Consider the following 20,881-nt stretch of genomic DNA (forward strand, 5'->3'; position numbering starts at 1 on the left):
CTGCAGGGACCACACTCGTTTGAGCAGAGTGCGGTCTCGAGCAGAAGGAGGGCAGAGTTTTTATACTCTTTTACAACGGACGGCTATGCAGGTGCTTGAATAACAGCAAACAATAGGGGAACCCCACTGAGCTACATTTGCACATTTTTTATGCTAAAGCAAGCAAGCGAGGGTACAAGGGCGTAACGTCTGTGGTAATGCTGGAGCGTAGCCTGCTTTGTGGTCAGCCTTGCTTAGCGTGCACATTCGTTGGAGTTCTTGTTCCTACGCGAACAGGACACTCTGAGCATGCTTTTTACCCGTGTCGAGCCATGCCCTAGCTGCATGTTCGATTAAGAGGGGGGTTACAACACCTTCGAAGCCGGGGCCAAGCAGTAATCTTCCTCCTTCTTCCCCAGGGCCGGATACCTGTGAAATGGATGGCGATAGAATCTCTCTTTGATCACATCTACACAACGCAAAGCGACGTGTAAGTGTACCTTTGCATGCTTGCTGCCACACACCGACCCCTTCCCGTCTTGTTCTCACAATCATGACAACCCTTTGAAGTGCGGTTCCTTTCCTGGAACTTAACAGGTTACAGAGCAGCACAAACTCTAGGTAGCCTTCAGCTGAAGCGGAGGGAGAAGCATCTGCTCATGTACAGAGTGAAGTCCTCTCTTCCTCCTCGCCACTGGCTCCTCCGCTTCCTCCTCAGAATCGGATGAATCCATCTGAAATGTCTGCAGTGTGCAAGAGACAGGCCCCACCATGGGAGTTTAGCCTTGCACCAGTCCTGGGCAAGCGCACCCCAGGTGGTGGGGAGGCCATCTGCTCTCCAGCCCTGCTGTGGACAATGGAACCAGTGGTGGCTGGCAGGGAAGCCAGCAAGGAAAGCGGGTTTCTCAAGGCAAGCCATGGAAAACTGAATGTGCCATGGACTGGTTCTACTTCTAAAGTAAAATGAACTCAGCACTGCATGTGCTCAGTTCTTCTACAGGTCCCACCCCTCTGGGAATCCGCCTGCCTCCTCCTTGGCAGCATGAGCAAGAGAGGAACTACTGGACACCTGGGAGGGTGGGAAAGGCAATCCGCTGTTCTTTGGGAGCTTCCCACTTCCTCTGACCTCTAGAAGCTTCACAGAGAACCGTGTTTCGTTTAGAGAACCAGCAATATTTCTTGGACACCCACAGCCCCACCTTCACCCCAAACCCATCCACTTGACCAGCAGTTCCCTTGGCATGCGGGACTACCCTGGGAGCAAAGGGTCCATAATCCATGGGGTGTGCAAAGGGGAGAGAAAGCCAGCATGCCCCCACAGCCCATGTGCATTGGCCAGCTTCCCATAGTCCCACTAGCTGGACGGCGTTTCTCTAGCTTTGCTTAACGTGCTGGTGTTCAGTTTGAATACTGTTCCCCCGCCTCTCTCTCTCTTTCCCCCTCCATCCTCCCACCCTGAAAGTTCATTTCCCGCAGTCTTCTAAAGGCATTTGTACACAGTTGGCTGCCATTCCTTGCCACTGGCTCGAAAACCACAGTTGCGTCCCACATTCCTGGACTTGCAGCTTTGCTGAGCTGGCCAGGAGGCTACTGGTACACATTTGTTCGCCAGAGTAATTTACTGATTTCTAAATATACTGCAGCTTATAAAACCTCCCATCACTTGCTTTGTTTTTTAGGATTAACACACTCCAGTGCATTGCATGAAAAGACATAAGGCTTTTAAAATCCAGTGGGAAGTTTTGAGCAAGCCCCACCTAACCTGTGTACATATGCAAGAGGGCACAGTAGTGCTCTTCATGGGCCCCATTCATTCCAATGGGAAGCCTTGGGAAGCAGTTAGTGCCTACAAGTTTTACATTCCAGGAACAGCTGAATGGCTATGAAAAACCAACTGGGTCTAAAATCTTCCCCATCCTTTTAAAAGGATATTAAAAGACAACCACCTGGTAAGTCTCTGACCTAAGAGACCTAGATTCAATCACTCAGGTGCCATTTTCTGATGTAGTGGGACTAGTGACTCTCTCTCAGCTTAAGTTAGCTCAAAGACTTGCAAGAATAAAATATGCTAGATAAATAGTGCTTTTACATCAGCAAGAAAAGTCCTTAGTAATACAATCCAAATTGCCGCAAGCCCTGTTTGGCAAGCTCATAGAGAGAATTCTAACCCTGTGTGGAGGAGACATTAACTCGGAGAAAGAGCATGAAAGAGAACAGATGGTCTCCTAGCACAGAATGCATGGTTTTATGAATGGAGCAGGCCTCAAGAAAGAAGCTGAAAACAAGTTCTTTCTACATGGTCTGTGAAGGACAAGAAAGGAACTTCAGAAATCATCCTATGACCAAAGGAAGCGGCCCTTCCAGTTTGCAAACATTCAGCTCGTTTTTGCAGGCTGCTTTCCTGCCAAAGTCATTTCTCAAAACCAGTGCAGCAGAATGCACACTGCGCCAAAAAGAAGGGCTGCAGTGACCAGCAAGTTTCCAAGGAATCCCAAAGATTTAAACACTGCTTGTGAATGCAAAGCCCATGAGGCATAATTCAGCCATGGGCTACAAGAGTTCGGTTCCCTTTAAACCCTGCACAGCTCAGTGGGGCAAGTCACACTCAAATCACTTGAGCGCTACTGATTTCAGGGGGCAGCCCCCCCCCATCTTCCATGCTCTGCAGCTTTATTTGTGAAGTTGTAAAATCTCCTGTAAAATTGCAGGAGTGCTTACAGATCTGGTTTGCCATAGTAGCATGCAGCTCTGCAAAATCACAGGAAAGGTCACCGTTTTTGCAGTGTGAAGACACATTTCTTAATCTTACCTGGCCCACTGCTGCTTCAACTTTGGACGGCCCCGAAGATTGAGCCTTTTTCTGCTGTGTTGTGATGTAGGGGAAATGTTGTGTTGACCGTTTTCTTAGCCAATCTGTGCTGGCGTGTATGGGACTTTGAGTGGGGGAGGGGGCTTAGTTGTATTTAATTATTTGACATTATGAATATTATGGTACAAGAGGTCTTCAAAAAAGTTCCACACTTTTATATTTTATAAATATATATAAATATATATATTTCTGATGGCATTAAAAAGTTGGTATGATGCTGGGAAAAATGCATCGCAAAGGAAGGTGACTATATAGAAAAGTGATGTGATTTGTTTTTGAAATTCTTAATAAATAGAGTCTTTAAAAGTGCGGAAACTTTTTGAAGACCCCTCGTATCAAGTAACTGATTTTGTATTGCTCTGCTGTTAATACTGTATTTGAATTTGCATTTGCTATGAGTATAGTATTGTATTTTTTATTTTTGCTATTGTAAAGTTTTGATTAGATCATTGTATTTTGCATCTTGTCTTGCTGTAAGCCCTCCCAAGGAACCCCACGGCTCAAGGGTACCACATAAAATGTAACGCATCAAATCAAACCAAACTCTGGTTTTGGAATGGGCTCCCCAGAGAGGTGCCCCTGGGACCTACTTTATATTATTTTTGGTGCCAGACAAAGGCCTTTTCATTTTCCCGGCATTTTAACCATCTGACTTACGAACTTTGTTTTTATACGTTCTGTTTTATTTCTGCACCCTGCTACGCTTCTGTGCGATTGCAATGATGCTTTTGTTCTTCTGATTTAAATCGTGTGAGTGTGAACGTTGCCTTCTTTTCTCCTCAGGTGGTCCTTTGGTGTCCTGCTGTGGGAGATTGTCACCCTGGGAGGCAATCCGTATCCAGGCATTGCACCTGAGAGATTGTTTAACCTCTTAAAAACAGGCTATAGAATGGAGAAGCCAGAAAACTGCAGTGAGGAGATGTAAGTAATTCAAAATGGCAGGCTTTGCTTATCCATCGATCGATTGTAGCCATGTTGCACGGCAGTTGGCTCCTCCATCGTTGGTCTTACCCTGTCGCAGCAGTAGTGCTGGTGGCCAGCCCTCAAGGAGCACTAGCCAGCTGGGGAGAGACACTTGTCTTCACCTTAAAAAAGGAGGTGGACTCCCTTTGAAGAACTTCGGAAGGCATCGATGTCACACTTTGCCGTATAATCAACAATGAATGGTGAAGCAATGAGCTCGGGCACAAAAGAGACCTATACATACACCAAGCCTATGAGCTGAAGCTAGGTGAGATGCAGCGATGCCTTTGGAGGAGACTGGACAGTTCACCTAGCAGGCAGCCAAGCACAGGGGTTGAGTTCTTCTGCAAAGCTTTACCTGTGCTCAGGGAGGTGCTCCCAGTTTCCACTCACCCAGGACAGGTGGGCCCTCTACCCGAGTCCCATTCTTCGGCATGGTTTCTGGGACTCACACACAGCATAGAAACAGTGAGTCAGAAGGGGTCTCCTGGGCCATCTAGTCTGACCCCCGGCTCCAAACAGCTCCGCTCACGACATGCCCACCATGTGCATGTCCAGCCTGTTTTTGAACTCCCTCACCAATGGGGCCTCAGCCACCTCCTGTGGAAGCCCATGCCATACCCCCAGGGTGCTAGCTGTCAGGAAGTACTGTCAGGTCCTGTCTGTCACAGAATGGTCATCCAGAACATTCTAGAGCCACACCAAGTTGGGTAGGAGTCCTGCCCACCCCTTCCGTGCGTGCATTGGGTGCAGCTTCCACCTGTTTCGCATCTCCTTTTGTCTGCTGCAGCATTTGGGCCATTGTCTACCTTATGGGGATTGTACTGCAGAAGGTATTCCATCATTTCCTTCTGGAAGGCTGAACAACGTCTTCTGTTCTTTCTTTCTTCCCTCTCTCCTTCCCTTCCCTTCCCTTCCATCCTTCCTTCCTTATTTTATCTGGATTCTTCCTTCCAGCTTCACCTTTCTGGGACACATGGCCTCTAAGGCCTTCTTTTAAAAGTACCCATTGCCGTGAGAAGATATCCATAACGTACGGACACTCATTGTCTCCTCTGTATTAAAGAGACGTGCCTAGTGAATTCTTCTACCAACTGCCAGGCTTTTACGAAATAGGCTAGAAGGAACAGAATGGCATATTTTTGTGCCTGGAGACCCAGTGGGGTCAGGTCAGAGGGTGGCTGCGTCTCTTACTTTCTAGAGCACAATCCTCTATGTGAAGGGCCGTCCAGCTGAAGTTCAGTTTACTGTTAAAGAACCTGGGGAAGTGAGACCTGCAGCACTGAGCTTGCTCATCAGCACTTCTGACCTGGGAGCAGGCTGAGCTCTTGCACAGTTCTGCTGGTCACCATCTTTCCCATTGCGAGGGGCTACCCTGCATTTTTGTCCACTTAAACTAATTATACTAAATGCGTAGCATGTGCTATCCATACCACCATTTGTCCTCTTGTTTTGGAGATGCCCAGGTGACCCTCCTATTAGATCATGCTCCTCATTAGAGAACTGTTGGCAGAGGAGGAAAACAACAACAAGAAGAAGGTCTTGACTCATACACAGTGCATCTTCTTGTGTGTTTTCCTGCAGGTACAATTTGATGCTTCGCTGCTGGAAACAGGAGCCAGATAAGAGGCCAACGTTTGCCGAAATCAGTAAAGAGTTAGAGAAAATGATGGTGAAGAGTAGGGTAAGTGTCTTTTGAGTTCATGAAAGCTGGCCAGAAAGGTTTGCCTTGCAAGGATTTCTCTCGATGGGACTGGCAAGATTTCACTGGAGTCACTGTGTCCGTTTTTCACCAACTGCCTTTGGAGAAAGCATGGGCATAGATGAGGTCTGCAAAGGAAGAATATTCAAAAGATCAGGGGAAAGGGATGAAAAGGAGGTTGAAGATTCTGTGGAGATTTAGTCTGAGACATGTGGACAGCAACAGCGTAGCACACGATACATTTTTGTGGTGCCTGATTACAGTAAACAGTGTTGTTTAGGTTAAAGGGGAAGCATGTACACAACACAAGGCCTTTTCATACTTGCGCTTCAACTGTATCCATTCAAGTGCAGGGTGTGACTGCGTTTTCAAACAGGTGTTTGCAAATGAATGCATCACACCTCAGAACCGCATGCTTAGCTGCATCACCTGGAATAAACACCACGACAAAGCCACACAGTGTTGTGCAGTGTGTGAAACCAAAACTGGCTTGAGCTGTTGATAAAGGGAGGCGATATTTAAAATAATTTTAGGCACAGAAAGAAGGGAAGACGTGGAATAGAGCACTAAAGTTCCAACTCCTGTAAAGAAGAAGGGGTCTTTGGGTCTGAAGATCTTTAACAGTTTTACCTTCCAGCATTCAGATGTCCAAACTTGCCAAAGCGTTTTCATAGAAGAGGCTCAACCTATCAGACGGTTTTGGACTGCATCCAGGGACCCTGCTACGGCTCCTCAGGAGGCCGGGGAGCGTTGGCCAGCTGTTCTCCTGGCAGCTGCTCAGGATCTCCTCCAGCCTCTGGCATCCCGTCCCACCTCCTATCACAAGTTGATAGGGGAGGGTTCTGGACCATTGAAAGCCCAGGAAAAACACAGTAGCTGCCAGGAGCAACAGCTTTTCAAACCGAAGCAGGCTTGCGACTTGGCCAAGAAGCCAGGGAGCCCTCTCTTCTCTGCCCGCAACCCTCCGAAAGAGTGGGTGGGGGAGGGAGCTTTTCTTGGGTGGAGACCTCGGGGACGGTTACAAGCCGCCTCAACCTGAACCCTCAGAGAAATTCACACATGTCCTCAGGGAGGTTGCTGCTTGGCATCACCCCAGAGGGTTTCCTTTTAGTTCTCCAGGTGTTTGGGGAGGCTGCTGTTTGCTCCCCTGGTGTGCAGCCGTATGCCTGTTTAGGGAGTCCTGACATTCCAAGAATGTCCTAGCTTTAAAAAAACATATAAAACAGAAAGGTCTACTTCTCAGTATATTGTGAAACAAAGAGTCAGCATCTAGAGACAGGTAAGTGCAATAGACAAAAGCCGGATTTATTTATTAATTCATTTCTTAGAGTTATATTCAAGAGTTTGACCGGCATCCCCATAGTAGCATAAAATGTACAGTTCCATTCAAAACGTTATTAAAAGGGAATCAGAAGTACTTGGCACTCAAACATAAAAAAGAGGCAAATCTTACCTGGCTTCTAGCATTGCAATCCTATACATGTTTTCTCAGAATTAATTTAAGTGGGGCTTATTCCTGAACCTGCAGGCTGAGAATCCTTTTTATGTCATTCTGAATCATCCAAAATTGGGCACAGGCTTACTTGGTCATTCCGCACCCACACCCCACTTCGAGAAAATTCAGTTAGTCCAGCAGAGGTTTCTCAAGTGTCCAACAATTAATTCAAGTGAAAACAACCAATACTGTACAAGATGCTAAGAGGTGGGCTTGAGAAATGCCATTAGGAAAGTTTTTACTACGAAGCATTTTTCTAACATGAGAGAAGCATGAAAGCAGGCAGACACGCAATCTAGAAGCACTTCTGGAAAGATCTTGTTGGGGAAAAACACGCAACACGCCCCTTTTTGAGTAGTGGAAAGATTTAGGTAGCCACAACTGCTGATTCTCAAAGAGGGGAGTTTTGCGCTTTCCTTAAATAGAAGTGGAATGTCTAACTAGCCAAAGCGTGGCTCTCTGGGGTTGGTTCCCCACAACCTGCACAACAAAATGGCCATTTGATTACTGGGTTAAAGCAATTCTCTGGTAGCGAACTCACTAATGAAAGAAAGATGCTGGGTCTCTCCGTGTTGTCAGCTTCCTCCATCAAGGCCCACGGAGCACTGTGAGTAGATGACTGGATGTCTAGACGGTGAATAATTGAATTTTTAAAAGTCCAATGATTCAAAACTCTAGACTTCACAGGGTGGGAAATGGCACTTGCGGACAAATTCATGCTCAAGTAAAAGTACTTTTTCTGCATGGGAGGAGAGGCCTTCTTACCCCCAGAATGTGGTTATCTGGTAGATTCTTCCAGGTGGAAAGCTGCTGATGCTATCATGCAGCTTTTAAACTCCCACTCCCTAATGGATTTTCTGCGGTAAGGAAAAAGAGGGAAGTGAGGGGAAAACACGGGAGGGTTCCCATTGGCCACCTGAACGTCTGGTAAAATTATACGACTGCAGCAGAGTCGTAGCATGAGAAAAACCTTGTCTGGAGGCATCCAGCTTCTTGTAAATTAATTGCTGCTGGATCAGACCCAACAGCTGTCTAGTCCATCCTTTCAGTTCCAACAGTAGCCAGATGCCTTCAAGTAGCCAGGAATGCAATAGTCCGTCCTTGCAGTCTCCAAAACCACCCAAAAAAAAAGTTAAGACACTTCTTTGGCCAAATGCATCAGCTGACGCCTAGTCTAAAGAATATCAGTGAGTCAGAACTGCAACGAAACGTTGCAGTACGAATTGCTTCTGCGCAGTGCTCCCTCCACCCCATTCTTCTCGCCCAGTTCTCTCCCTGAGAAGCAGAGATGACCACTCCGTGTGTGGAGGTGGTTCTCTCTACTGCTTTGGTGTTGTTTTGTCCCATGCTTCTGCCCTCCTTTTCCAGGGGCCCCATTCCATCCCTCTCCCACCTGTCCCTCTGTTTCCCCAGCAGCTTACAGTCAAATCAGCATTCTGTGGGCATTGAGCCCTCCTGGGGCTGCCTTTCAAATCGAATGCAATCCTTGGCGTTCCCCCAGGCCTGCTGAGGCCTTTCTCTTCCGTGAGGGTGCCATCGCTTTCACTAAGCGGAGCCATTGTTAAGACTGGAGCCATTATTAGATTACATGGTGATCGTATCCTCACGCAACATCTTATTTCCCACTGTGACGCCTTCTGAAGCGTCCCCAAAGTGCAAAGCATGGCTGTTCCTAGCTGAGGATCCTCCGGATCCCTTGACCACGTGGGTCTTGACCAGATTCATTGTGTAAGGCTTTCTCATTGTCGAATAAAGGGCTGCTCAGTAGTCTGGCTTCGCTCCCTCCTGCTTCTCCTGGAAGAAGCACAAGATGCGTGTGGTGGGGGTGGGGGGGCAGCCAGCAGAATTTCCAAGTTTGCCTGCCAGATTCCCTGTGTTAGCTGGCTGGCAAGGACCGCCGTTCCTGGGGAGTAGCCATGGAGCACATGTCTAAGGAAGTGTGTCTAGTGTTACTCCAAACAAATGTGTCTCCAAGGATACTCCTCCTGCAGCACGCAGAAGCCGATGATCTCACCCACACGGATGAGCTCCATCGGAGGGATGAGAAACACGAGTCGAAACAGAGGCCGAGCCTGCAATGTTAACTGTCCCTCTCTTTATCTGCCTAGGACTATTTAGACCTTGCAGCTTCCACGCCTTCGGACTCCCTGCTTTACGATGATGGACTCTCCGAAGAAGAGACGCCCCTTGTGGATTGTAATAACGCTCCCCTCCCTCGAACCCTTCCTTCCACATGGATTGAAAACAAACTCTATGGTAGAATTTCACATGCATTTACTAGATTCTAGCAACACACACACACGCATCCAAAGCGATTTTCTTCTGCACTGTCCTCACACTCTGTAATACCCTTTAGAGTATTATTTGTCTGAATGAAACCAATCAAAATTTGCTTGGCAAGTCTTACCCACCCCCATCCCCCCGCCTTTCTCTCTTTCTCTCTTTTTCATTTGTCACTGTCAAACTCTGCATTAGGCTCTCACCTAGCCGTCTTTTGCAGCTGTGTTTAAAAAAAAATAAAGGATGTGAAAACATGCAACAGTACTAAATATATATTGTATGATAAAAAAAATTATCCTAGATCAGGGAAGTACTCTCAGGGGAAGTTTTAAAAAATATGTGAGCAAATATCCAATTAAAAGCATACTTTTGTGTATCTATGGGGTTGGAAGCACTTAAAGTGCACCATTCTATTTGGCACCTCTCATTTTAAGTAACAAGCTGCCCTTTTTTTTAACTGCTTGAAGATTTGGGATTTCCTTCACATTTCACTGTTTTTATCCTAATGGATTCCTGAATCTAACTGTTGAGTGTATATTTTAAGTTCCCAGTCAGCCATGGCTGCTTACCAAGTAGTGGAATTCAGGATGGGTGTAGAAAAGGGGGAAGACAGAAGAGAGCAGATGCAGCTCTGGAACTGTGAGGGTGACATGAAAGCAACCACGGCTGTTTTCACATGCTTTTGGTTTCTCACGGAGATGTCAGCATCTAAGCCATGTTTTCAATGTTGTCGCAAGTGTCTTAAAAGGAATGTGCTTTAATATTGTGGTGGTGAGATGGACAGTAAAGACAGTTCTTGCCAAAACTCCTACTTTTGGTCACATAATTAAATGTTCGACATGCCATTAACACTTTTAAATTACTTCAATTCAAGCCATGCCACTTTTCCCCCTTTTCCAATTCTTTTTATTTGTCAGCATCAAGAGAACTGAATTGGAACCTACAGTCTGAGCTCCAATTCTTTAATTCATAGTTAGACTCTTAAATGAATGGACATGTTGTGAAGATGGCTAACTGCCAGGCTAATCTTGCCGAGGACCAGGAGTTCTTTGCATGTGAACTTTGGACAAGCTAGATCTTAGCTATTATATTTGGGTTCCCAAAGAGACACTTGAATTGTTTTATTTGTCGGTGTCTTAAGCTTAAACTTGTTGGGGTCCTAGCCAGGAATGGTTTTGGGTTTCTCCACAAGAGGAAGAACTACCAGCAAAACTGGTATTCCTGAACTTCAGTTGCCCCTGTGGAAGCTGTTCCAGGACCCCCTTTTTTAAATAAAAAGATGCTTATGTGAATGAATCCTATTGACTTCAATGGGATGAGTATTTTTAGGGTTAAGACATGCATGTTAAGTGTTAAACCTCTTAGAATTGGAGAATTGTGTAGGCTAACTACTGTTTTGAGCACTTTATAAACCACAGGAATACTCCATTGCAATAACCAATCAGCTGCTGTATTCCCATGAAAATTAACATCCTGAAATCCAAAGACTTAATAGGACCCAACGTATTAGCTTGCACTTGGATAGATATAAAGAGCACTTTGTTTGTTTGTTTGTTTGTTTGTTTATTCATGAGTTTTGGCCTTCACTGCAACTTGTACTTCAGAGCCTTTTGAAACGCAGTCCTGGGCCGGTTTGGTTTGGTTTTTTTGCTTTTGCTTTTTTGCTAAGGAGGGGGATGCGTTGTAATGTGGCTTGCAATTTTCGAAGGGAGTTTTGCCAAGGGCCTTACTGTCTGCACATGAAGTTGTGGTTCTTCAGTGCAGAAAAAATTATCTGTTTTCATTTTTAGGCATGTCATACCCGAACTGGCCTGAGGAGAGCCCCGTTCCGCTCACAAGATGCGATGGCCCTAAATCTGGGTTTTCAAGATATGCAAATGATAGTGTATATGCTAACTGGATGGTTTCACCCTCAGCGGCAAAATTTATGGACAAGTTTGATAGTTAACAATTTCTTGGTGAAAGGTAATGGACTCAGGAGGAGAGCAGACGACCAAAGAATGGCCTTCCCTTGGCTCATTCTTTGCCGAATAACAACTGGTTGAAGCAACAGGAATTTCCAGAATGGGAAACTTTCCCCTGCTGTTTAGTAGTTCCTAAACTGTTCTTTCTCTCTTACGGGGAATACGATAATTGACTTTCTCCCCTTATGAAGACATATCAAACCGGGTCGCGTGAGAGTTCCAGTGCTGGTTTAAGCATTTTGCCATTCTCCAAGTAATCCATTTTGGTAGTGACGTGTTACTTGTGGCCAGTGAACTTCATCAGTGCAGTGTCAGGGCAATGGCTCAGTACTGGAACTATCGCACGGGGAGGGATGGGGGGAAACCCTGTTGTTTCAGTATAAACTGCTATTTCTGTGGTCATTGCTGAGAAAAGGCAAATTGATCAAAGCATGAAGCACAAATTATACAATGGGAACAATTTTCTCCAGAAATTCCAGCACTTGGTCTAGAATTAAGTGTTACCATGTTGTTGACAGTAATGGTTCCTGAGATAAAGGGGGTTTGGAACCAAGAGCATTGGATGACTCAAGTCTGTGTCGAGATTCAAGATTTGAAGTCTTGGAAACCTGTAGAAATACACTGTTCTGTCTTAGTGTGAAAATGGGTTTTTTTTATCAGGGTTAAGCTGTTCTTACCTGTAGCACAATGGAAAACTTTGATACCAGATACACAGCAGTGGAGACTTGATCTCAGAGAGCCCACCCAACACAACTTATTTTCCTCCACATTCCACTGTTATTTCAAATTCTACTCAGGACATTTTGGAATGAGCTAAAGCGAAGGGACCCAGTTTGTAGCCACACCCAGTGGGATTTCGTTACTCCAACTCCAGCGCTTTAATTTCTGCCATCCACTGAGCAATCAGCAGGGAAATGTGGATGCAGCACTCACTGGTTCCCTGTTAACCACAGTTAATTAAACCTGGAGTTGGGCTTGGAAATGCATGCTTTTCACCCACAGCCTCTCCCCTTCCTCAAGCAAAACCCTCCCACTGCAGTGAACCAGTTGGTGGTCACCAGGACTTGGTCTGCCCGAGGTCAGCCTGGTCCCTACAGGCAAGGAGTTGCAGCGCACCCTGCTGCCAGAGGGTGCTTAAATGGAAAAACCTGGTCAACTCACCCACAACTCGTATTGGTGGAGGCCAACTGATTAATTGTGGCGAAGGCGACAGGGAATTGCAGAAGGAATTGCACACTCCTAAGCCCAGTTTCCAGTGTATTAACCCCAATTAACAAGGAGCCCTCATATTGCACCTGCACTAACTCCTGGAGAACATTAATTTGCAGAACTCCTTTCTCTTGTGAATCATATACGGACAAAGCATTTTAGTCAACACAGTCTTTGCTCTCTTTGTTCCTTTTTTCCCTCTGTCAGAATGGAAAACATGACTAAAGTTGTGTGTGTGTTTTTGAAAGAGACTTAAAGTTAACAATGAATGTGATGTTTTAATTTTGGCATGGTCTTTTGGAAAATGATCTGACTCCTTCAGCACTTGCGGAAACAGTTAACAGACGCAGCATAACATGACTGTGTTTTGTTTGTAATTTTATAATGTCTTAAAGAAGGATTGTTTTCTTTTATTTGGTTTTTCTAAAGAATGCTGGAACATAACCCATATGTTTATCCTTTTTGGATACTCTTGCATAATCAAAAATAATACCAAAGTATTGCTTCTGTCTCTTTGGTTTCTCCCGTGTAATTCCGTGTGTCTGTATTACATGTCCCAGTTATTCCAGAAATCAATGAGTCAGATTGCCAAAACAACAGCAGACAGCCGTGTAACCAACCACTCTTGCTCTCCATGCAAGAGGTCCAACACCTCATGCAGATAAACTGGTTGAAAGCCAGCCTGTTCTCTGACAAAAGACAGGAAAACCATCATTCTCTTTCTGTAAGCTAACCACTATGCTAGACACTGTGTTTACATAAACTGTAACTGCCTACCGAGATGTGAGACAGTCCTTAGTGTACTGTAACAAGCAATCATCTCAAATAATAAAAATGTAGATGTCGCGGGCTTGTGAATTCATTGTTGCTGAGAAGAAGGTCCGAAATCTTTGCTGGTGCCTGCAGGACTCCTTCGCCGGAGGTTTCGGCCTGTGTGCCAGCGCCTGACACGCCAAAGGAGGAAAGCCAGCGGTTAGGCCAGGCAAGGCATCTTCCTTGCACCAACAAGCCCAGGAACAGCAAAGAGATCCCATCAGAACCGCCCCAGTACAGCTTGGTTTTCTTTCTGAGCAACAAGCTCCTACTACTTGCTATGCTCCAGAGGACCTGGATTTGACATGAGCCTGCAGACCTGACTTTCCCATCATAATCAAAGGCAAATAATGTGCATTGCTTGGCGAGATTCAGCTATCTAATGGAAAGGTCAGCTCTGCAGCCAAGACCTGGCAGCCTCTGAGCTGAACGCCTGCGCACGGGTTGCCAAGAGCGGTAATTATAGTAGCCTTCCCCTCCCTGCACTTCAGGCGAGTGTGGAACAGCCATCCCTACCATGAAGTAAGGATAGGGCTTGCTCTGACACCACCTACTCTGCTGCTCCTCTTTGGCATGGCAGAAATAGGTACCGAGGAAACCGCCCAGTATTGCTTTATCACAGGGAGTCCATTTTGGGCTCTTTTCAGCTACAAACACAGCATTAGGTGTGCACAAGCCGCAGCCAGAAATTCCTGGAAATCGGAAATGCTGATCCTTACCCCTTACTCCTGCCCTGTAATCACAGTGTACAAGCAGACAAGGCTAGAATGTCTCTGTAGTTCATTCTTACTATCACAGGAGGTGCAACTCTGAGAAAGAAGCTTCCCAGTCAAAGGAAAGCTCCCTATGGGCTACATTTACTTTTTCCTCTTGCTCCTTGTGCCCCTACTAGATAGTTTTGCCTTCCCATTTATTAGGGAATAATAAAATCCCATTTCTCAGCCCTCTTCCCACAGCCAGAGCCTCAAAACCATCCATATGGAAATGAGGAATCACAGATCTGGATTTAGTAACAGGATATGGTGGAGGAACTGAATATGCCAAAGATCCTAGTCTACTCTAGTGGTCTCTACTCCAGTGGTCCTAGAGTACTCTAGTGGTCTCGCAACACAACTTGCTATCAGCGTGATTTGCCAAAGTCAGGGCAATGTCTTTCAAGTTTCTTTCTAGGTTTCCTAGCCATTCAAGTGCTTTGACTACCAGTTCCAATTGTGCTGTAACCTGCGCCCCGTCGGCCTACAACATCCTAAATATGAAGTCCGATTGTTCGGAACATGGAAAAGTCAAATGCAAAACAACTGGCAATCTCCAGGCGGTAGCAGAGGACAACTTTGGCACAAATCCTCAAATTGACATATAGCAGATTATACTCCTGTAAGGGAATGAGAAAAGGAACATCTTTGGTAACAGATTATCCAAGTTAAAAAAAATTAAGGATGTGGAATGATGGCAAAAGTACATATTCAGAGTTCTCTGCACTTGCTGAATTGTGGACATAAATGCCCAGTGGTGTTTCTGCTAGCAGCTAACCATTGTATAGCCCAACTTTGGGATGGTTTGTGTGTGCGTATTCATCACAATCACAGCAGTTCCCTTGGATGACATTTCATAGCTGGTATGACAAGAATGAAAACAGCTTCCTTGCACATTTCCATGTAAAATGTGTTTTCCACAATCTGCTTCCTTCGGCCTGAGTTGTGTAACACAAAAGCAGTTGCCTGTTTTTGCACATCATTGCCAGGGGATTGGGGGGGGGGGAGGTCTATGCACCCCCACACAGCCAATAAATAAGGTGATGCATGTATGAATACATACTCAATGTATGAAATGCCACAGTTGCCTTTTGAAAGCCAACTCTTAACACCATTGCTTATTTATTGCAAGTTTAATTATACTACCCAGAAAGGTGAAAGAAAATGCTGCAGTTTCTTGTCAAGCTGCAAAGCTCAAGAGGTTTTGCCCTGGAAGCAGAACGTGTGAATGTGGCTTGCAGGTTCCCGACTGCAAGTAGAGCATTTGTTGCAGATCATACCATATTTTGGGACTTTTCCTAACCACATAAGCAGGCAGGATATAAATGCAATATAATAATAATAACAACAAAACAACAACAACAACATAATTCCTATTAAAGCTAAGTGACACAATATTCTTGAGTTATGTCCCTCATACCCTTCCAAATATGTTTTAAAGTTTTGTAGTTGCTTTTAAAATCTGACACTTCAGATTTTCTGGGTTTAGCAGCCTTGCAGATCCATCACTTTTTGCAATATTCAGCACCAAAAATAGATCTAGCTTGGAGAATGGAAGAGATGAGATGAGCAGATTCAGAAGTGACAATAAGTTAAACCATGCACAGTAAAGCAGTTAAGAATTATCTGTGAGCTTAGAACGTTTCTATAGACTGTTAATTCCTCCATTCCTTAAAGCCAAGCTTTTAAATTATTTCAAGCAAATAAAATTAAATGGTGTGTCTTGCAGATGTGAACTGTAATTGAGAAAACCACGATTGATCTGGTCTGTGTTTCAGCAGAAGAAAACATACTTGAAGGAAAATCACACAGATGTACAGTGCAGGATCCCAGATGGCTAAAGTGTCTCGGCATGTAATGCAGAATAGCTACAGCACAACAGAATTACTAAATCACACAGAACTTTCATTCCAGTTCACTCTGCATTTGAAAATTATTACCTGACTTTCCTCCACAAAAAGCAACAAAAAATAGCTGGAAAACATGGGAGAGCCCTTGAAAGATGATTTGAAGAGGACCTGCAAACTTCTGTGGATGAGGGATCACAAATTGAATTCAATTTTGGAGAAGTTCACAGCACAGTTTTGAGAGGTGAGTAGGGATGGCACAGAGCCCAAAATGGAAAAGTCATAAGAGTTGGGTGAGGCACTGCATTGTGAATTGCAAAAAATAAAACATATTTAAAAAAAAACAAGGACGGAAGGAAGGAAAGTTTACATAAAAGCTGGGAAACCAGAAAACCATTATTAGTTGGGGGGAAGGGACTGAGGCTGGGGAAGATGGAAAGGATGTGCCATTTGGGACTCCCAGGAGGTCTGCTGCTAGCAAAGCCTTGCAGAAACTGCAAGAGAACCTCCCAGGAAGAGCATTTCATATCTGGGCACTGCAGCTAGCGATGCCCTCCAATAAATAAGGTGATAGATGCATGAGCACCCCCCCCCCCCCCCCCCCCAATGCTTCTGGAAGGAAGCAGGATGCGTACTGGAAGAATTGAGAGAGTGCCCAGCAGCCTCTCTCCCCAGTGGCCACGTGCAACGCCTCTGGTGGCGCTGGCATGATGAGGAAGGCCTCCAGAAATGACCTTCACACACGGGCAGAGTGATTCTTACTCATTTCCATTGTTGCAAAAAGTACAAACTGATGTTTAAAAAGTATCCCTGAGCAAAGAAATACACCTAAGAATGAAATACATAAAAATCAGTTATACCAGTAAAACTGTGTTGGGGACTTGGGCAACCACATGTTGGGGGTTATATGAGCAGAGCTGGCTGGAGCTGGGGGTCAGACTAGATGGCCCAGGAGACCCCTTTCTGACTCACTTTTTTCCATGCTTCTATGTAAAGCTTGTTAAATTGTTGTTTTTAGTCGCGAAGTCGTGCCCGACTCTTCGCGACCCCATGGACAACATTCCTCCAGGCCCTCCTGTCCTCCACCATCCCCCAGAGTCCACCCAAGCCCACACCCACTGCCCCAGTGACCCCATCCAGCCACCTCATCCTCTGCCGTCCCCTTCTTCTTTTGGCATCTATTGTTCCCAGCATTAGGCTCTTCTCCAGGGAGTCCTTCCTTCTCATTAGGTGGCCAAAGTATTTGAGCTTCATTTTCAGGTTCTGGCCTTCTAAAGAGCAGTCAGGGTTGATCTCCTCTAGCACTGACCGGTTTGATTGCCTTGCTCAATTCTTTGGCGCTCAGCCTTCCTTATGGTCCAACTTTCACAGCCATACATTGCAAGCTTGTTTAAATAGAAGTGGCAAATTCTAGTAAGAAAGCAGAAGGGGCAGTGGCCTGATAAAATGGCAGGGAGTTCCACCAAGGGGGGGCCGGGTCACAAAACCCCTGCGCTGAGTAGCCTCTGAATGGATCTCATGTTAACATGGGTGTAGGCAATCTTTTTGGTCTGAATCCAAGCAACAGTACCGCAGGCATTTAAAAGAGCAAGAAAATAAACTTTGTAAGGAAATGACTGTACCCTGCTCTTGTCTGTCTGTCTGCTTGCTTCTTCATGCTTAGTTTGCACATTGAAAATGAAATGAATTTCATTATCATAAATATCATAAATTTCCATTCCCCTCTAATTGCAAGCAACTGGAACTGGTGAAAAGCTTCCCTGAAGCATCCTCCAGTTCTCTCAGGGAACAGTGGAGTGCAACATAATATACAGCCAATTATGATAGGGAAATGTGGGGGAGAGGAGCACTTTCGCCCCCCACCCCAGTTTGCTTGCCAGTGCGATCTAGAGAGAAGAAAATCCTTCTGGGGCCACCAAAGCGAGCGTTCTGCAGTTTATTCCATTATCACATTGCATAATAGCAACATATTTCAACTAGACAGCCGTTTGACTAGAAATGCTAGGCGGCAAGATGTGCCCGGCCTTCCAACAATATCTGTATTTTTAAAAATTAAACATTAAGTGACACCAAAACTCCAGATGAGGATTTATGATACAAATAAACTCAGGGATTTTAAAAGGTTTGGGGACTGTTCTTTCCAGTATTTTCAAAATTATTATTTGACTGGTTTTGCCTATTATGACTAATTAGCAAATGATGAAACTAGCTTCGCATGGGGATTGTGGCTGGAATTATTGTCCCATTAAGACCTAGACTACAGCATTTTGTAAAAGGCCCTCTGGCAAATCAAGCTAATGAGTTTCCAAGAGTTCCCCAAACGCTGAACACAATTCATGCTTTTGCAGAAACACCCCTTTGCTAAAATGATGGGGGGAGTTGTATTCTCTTCTTCAGTCTTCATACCACCCCCTCCCTGGCTGATGATTCAATTCCTAATTAAAAGCACAGACTGCTCATTTGTTACGTTTTACAATAAAGCATGCTTATATTAGAAATATGTCTCTTTATAAGTATGGGTATTGTGGAAAAAACTTCATGTTTGCCATCAGACAGCCAAAACACCTTTATTCTTCTCAACCCAAGCGCCCCTTTTGATACCTCTCCTATGTTGCCAACACCCCCTAAGAATGAGAAAGGTAGAATTATTCTTACAACTGAAAAACAAAACACCTGATTGGCAGGAAGGCCTGATGAGGAAGGGTACTGCGTTTGAAAACGGGGAATCTGGGTGGGGTTCAGTGCCACCAAGTGTGACACGGATCTTGCATGGCAAGACCATGTTCTTGGGGTGCCACCCCAAGCGCAAGGTGTATTCTACCACTGCAGAAAGAGCATCCCAGTAGCTGATGCAGCACAACTGAAAGGTGCTTTATGTTATTTAAGTGGGTCTGAGGCGGGACGTGGCCCTCGCTTACAGCAAGAATGAAGTAGACGGGGTCTCCGGAGATAAGCCACTGCAGCTGCATTCAGCATTGCACCATCTTTTAAGCTAGCCTGAGATTTTGTTCCTGGGAAAGTCACTGGCAGACCATCTTGCAGATGCTTGACCTTGCCCCTGCTTCAGACTCCCCAAGCGAATATGCACCTCTGCTTATCCACCTAGTGCCCAAAGCTCCTGCTTCTGGGTACATTCTCAGGTGCAGTGGACAGCTGATTCCCAGGGCAGGAGTGAACAGCATCAAGCTGGGATTCTGCTTAGCTGGCGGAAGGGGTACCGATACTCCACAGGTCAGCTTGCCTTGCTATAGAAACTGAGTGAGTCAGAAGGGGCCTCCTGGGCCATCTAGTCTGACCCCTGGCTCCAGCCGGCTCCGCTCACAACATGCCCACCATGTGCATGTCCAGCCTATCTATTTCGGGCATTGGTGGCCTTCCACCTCTGTCAGCCTGCCACTCCTATCAGTCCTGGTCAGCACAGCCATCAGGGGTGGATGAGACACATCATAGGCCAAAACATCTGGAGGGCCTCAAGTTGCCCAACACCAATTTAGGAGCTGTTAAATTCTGCCCACTATTGGAGCAAAGAGTTGTAAGTTAAAATCTGAAATGCTTTGCAAGGGATTCTCTGAAATAAAATTTGGGCCTTGTGTCCAAAGAGGTTGCCTGCTCCTAAGCCATGTGATTAAATCTTCTGTACTGATATCTCCCACGTCCGCTTGCTTCTGCCCTCACTAGTAGCCACAGGCAGGAACAGACAGGTTTGCGTATTGCATTCCAGGATCTATACGGCAGAGTGTATGAACTATTTAGCCAAGAAAAAATTATTAGGCCATTAGAAAGAATGCATAACAATAAACTAACTACAAGAAAGATAAATTCCTCTTTCCATTCCTTTTCTGACCTAGATTGGTGGTTTCTCAGAAGAGCCAGGATAGCTCTCCATGTGCAGAATGGGCTGGTAGTAAGAAGCACTTACGCTTGGAGGATCCTCCACTGTTCACTTAAATCATTTTTTGCAAGGCACATGCCTAGTAATTTGAGGATAACTTCACTAACCTATAAAAGCAAACCAATGCGGATTGATTCCCAAGGTTCAATTAGAACATCATCATCATCCCCTGGAAGTTACAGTCACTTCATTGTATTGTTCATGTAAATGTTATGCAATAAGAGATGCAGTTGCCTGCAGCCATAGACCAGATGAAAGAGGTATTTATTGAAATTCACATAATGGAGTTAACCATTCAGGGAGTTACACAACGCATGTCAAGACAAAACTGTCTGAAAATTCTTGCCCCATGAACCTTCTTGGACGGAGACTGCCTATCCAGCTCCGAAGCGGATCACCATCTCGAACTGGCTGGGAAACAAACTGGAAGCCAGTGCAGTTGCATAATCCAGTATGGCCCGGTGGCCACGATCCTGCCAGAAGCAGGGACAAGTTTCAGAAGACTTCTCCAGGACAGCCCCAGGAAGAACGTAGGACAGCAGGGCATCCCCAACTGCAGCAGGTCCCTCTTACTCCACAAAAGGGCATCCCTGCCATCCCTAGAGGAGGAGGTGCGCTGGGAACTGCAAGCTCCCCCCGCCATCTGCACTCCCAGCTTGCATGCTGCGAGCTGCGTGTGCCCCCCCCCCCACCCGCCCGGCCCGGGAGCCCCCGAGATCGCCCTGCCCGCATCGCGCACCCCTGCATCCCCCGCGGGGGGTCCCTTCCCGGGCTGGATGGGGCGCTCGCCCTGCCACAGGCTGCCCGGGCGCGGGGCACGCGGCGCCCGGCGCTGCTCACCTGCGCAGCCCCGGGGGAAAGCGGCCCCCCCGCGCCGCGCGCTCCGTTGGCGGGGGCGCGCTTGAGGGAGGCTCTGCCCCCACGGCGGGGTGGGCGGGGCCGCGCCAGCCGCCGCGGGGGGGCAGCAGAGGGGCGGGACCGGCGGGGCGGGGCGCCTCCTCGCGCGCCTGTCGCTTTAAGGCGCCGGCGGCCGGGCGCAGAGCCGTCGCCGCGGCGAGCCAATGCCGCGGCCGCCTCCTCGCCCGCTCACAGGAAGTGGGGCCGCTGCGGCGCGGC

General features: G+C 46.3%; 1 protein-coding gene across 1 annotated transcript in view; it reads left to right on the top strand.

Annotated features, from left to right (window-relative positions):
* The window catches only part of RET (ret proto-oncogene), a 53,867-nt gene extending 42,631 nt beyond the window's left edge, over positions 1 to 11,236 (top strand). The window contains exons 16-20 of the mRNA XM_044420058.1: positions 399 to 469; positions 3,632 to 3,769; positions 5,396 to 5,495; positions 9,117 to 9,264; positions 11,079 to 11,236. Coding sequence (XP_044275993.1) covers positions 399 to 469; positions 3,632 to 3,769; positions 5,396 to 5,495; positions 9,117 to 9,264; positions 11,079 to 11,236 — 615 coding nt within the window. The remainder of the gene's footprint in view (positions 1 to 398; positions 470 to 3,631; positions 3,770 to 5,395; positions 5,496 to 9,116; positions 9,265 to 11,078) is intronic.
* Positions 11,237 to 20,881: the final 9,645 nt, after the last annotated feature.

The sequence above is a fragment of the Varanus komodoensis genome, unplaced genomic scaffold (assembly GCF_004798865.1).
Source record: "Varanus komodoensis strain SLA01 unplaced genomic scaffold, ASM479886v1 scaffold11, whole genome shotgun sequence".
Lineage (NCBI taxonomy): Eukaryota > Metazoa > Chordata > Lepidosauria > Squamata > Varanidae > Varanus > Varanus komodoensis.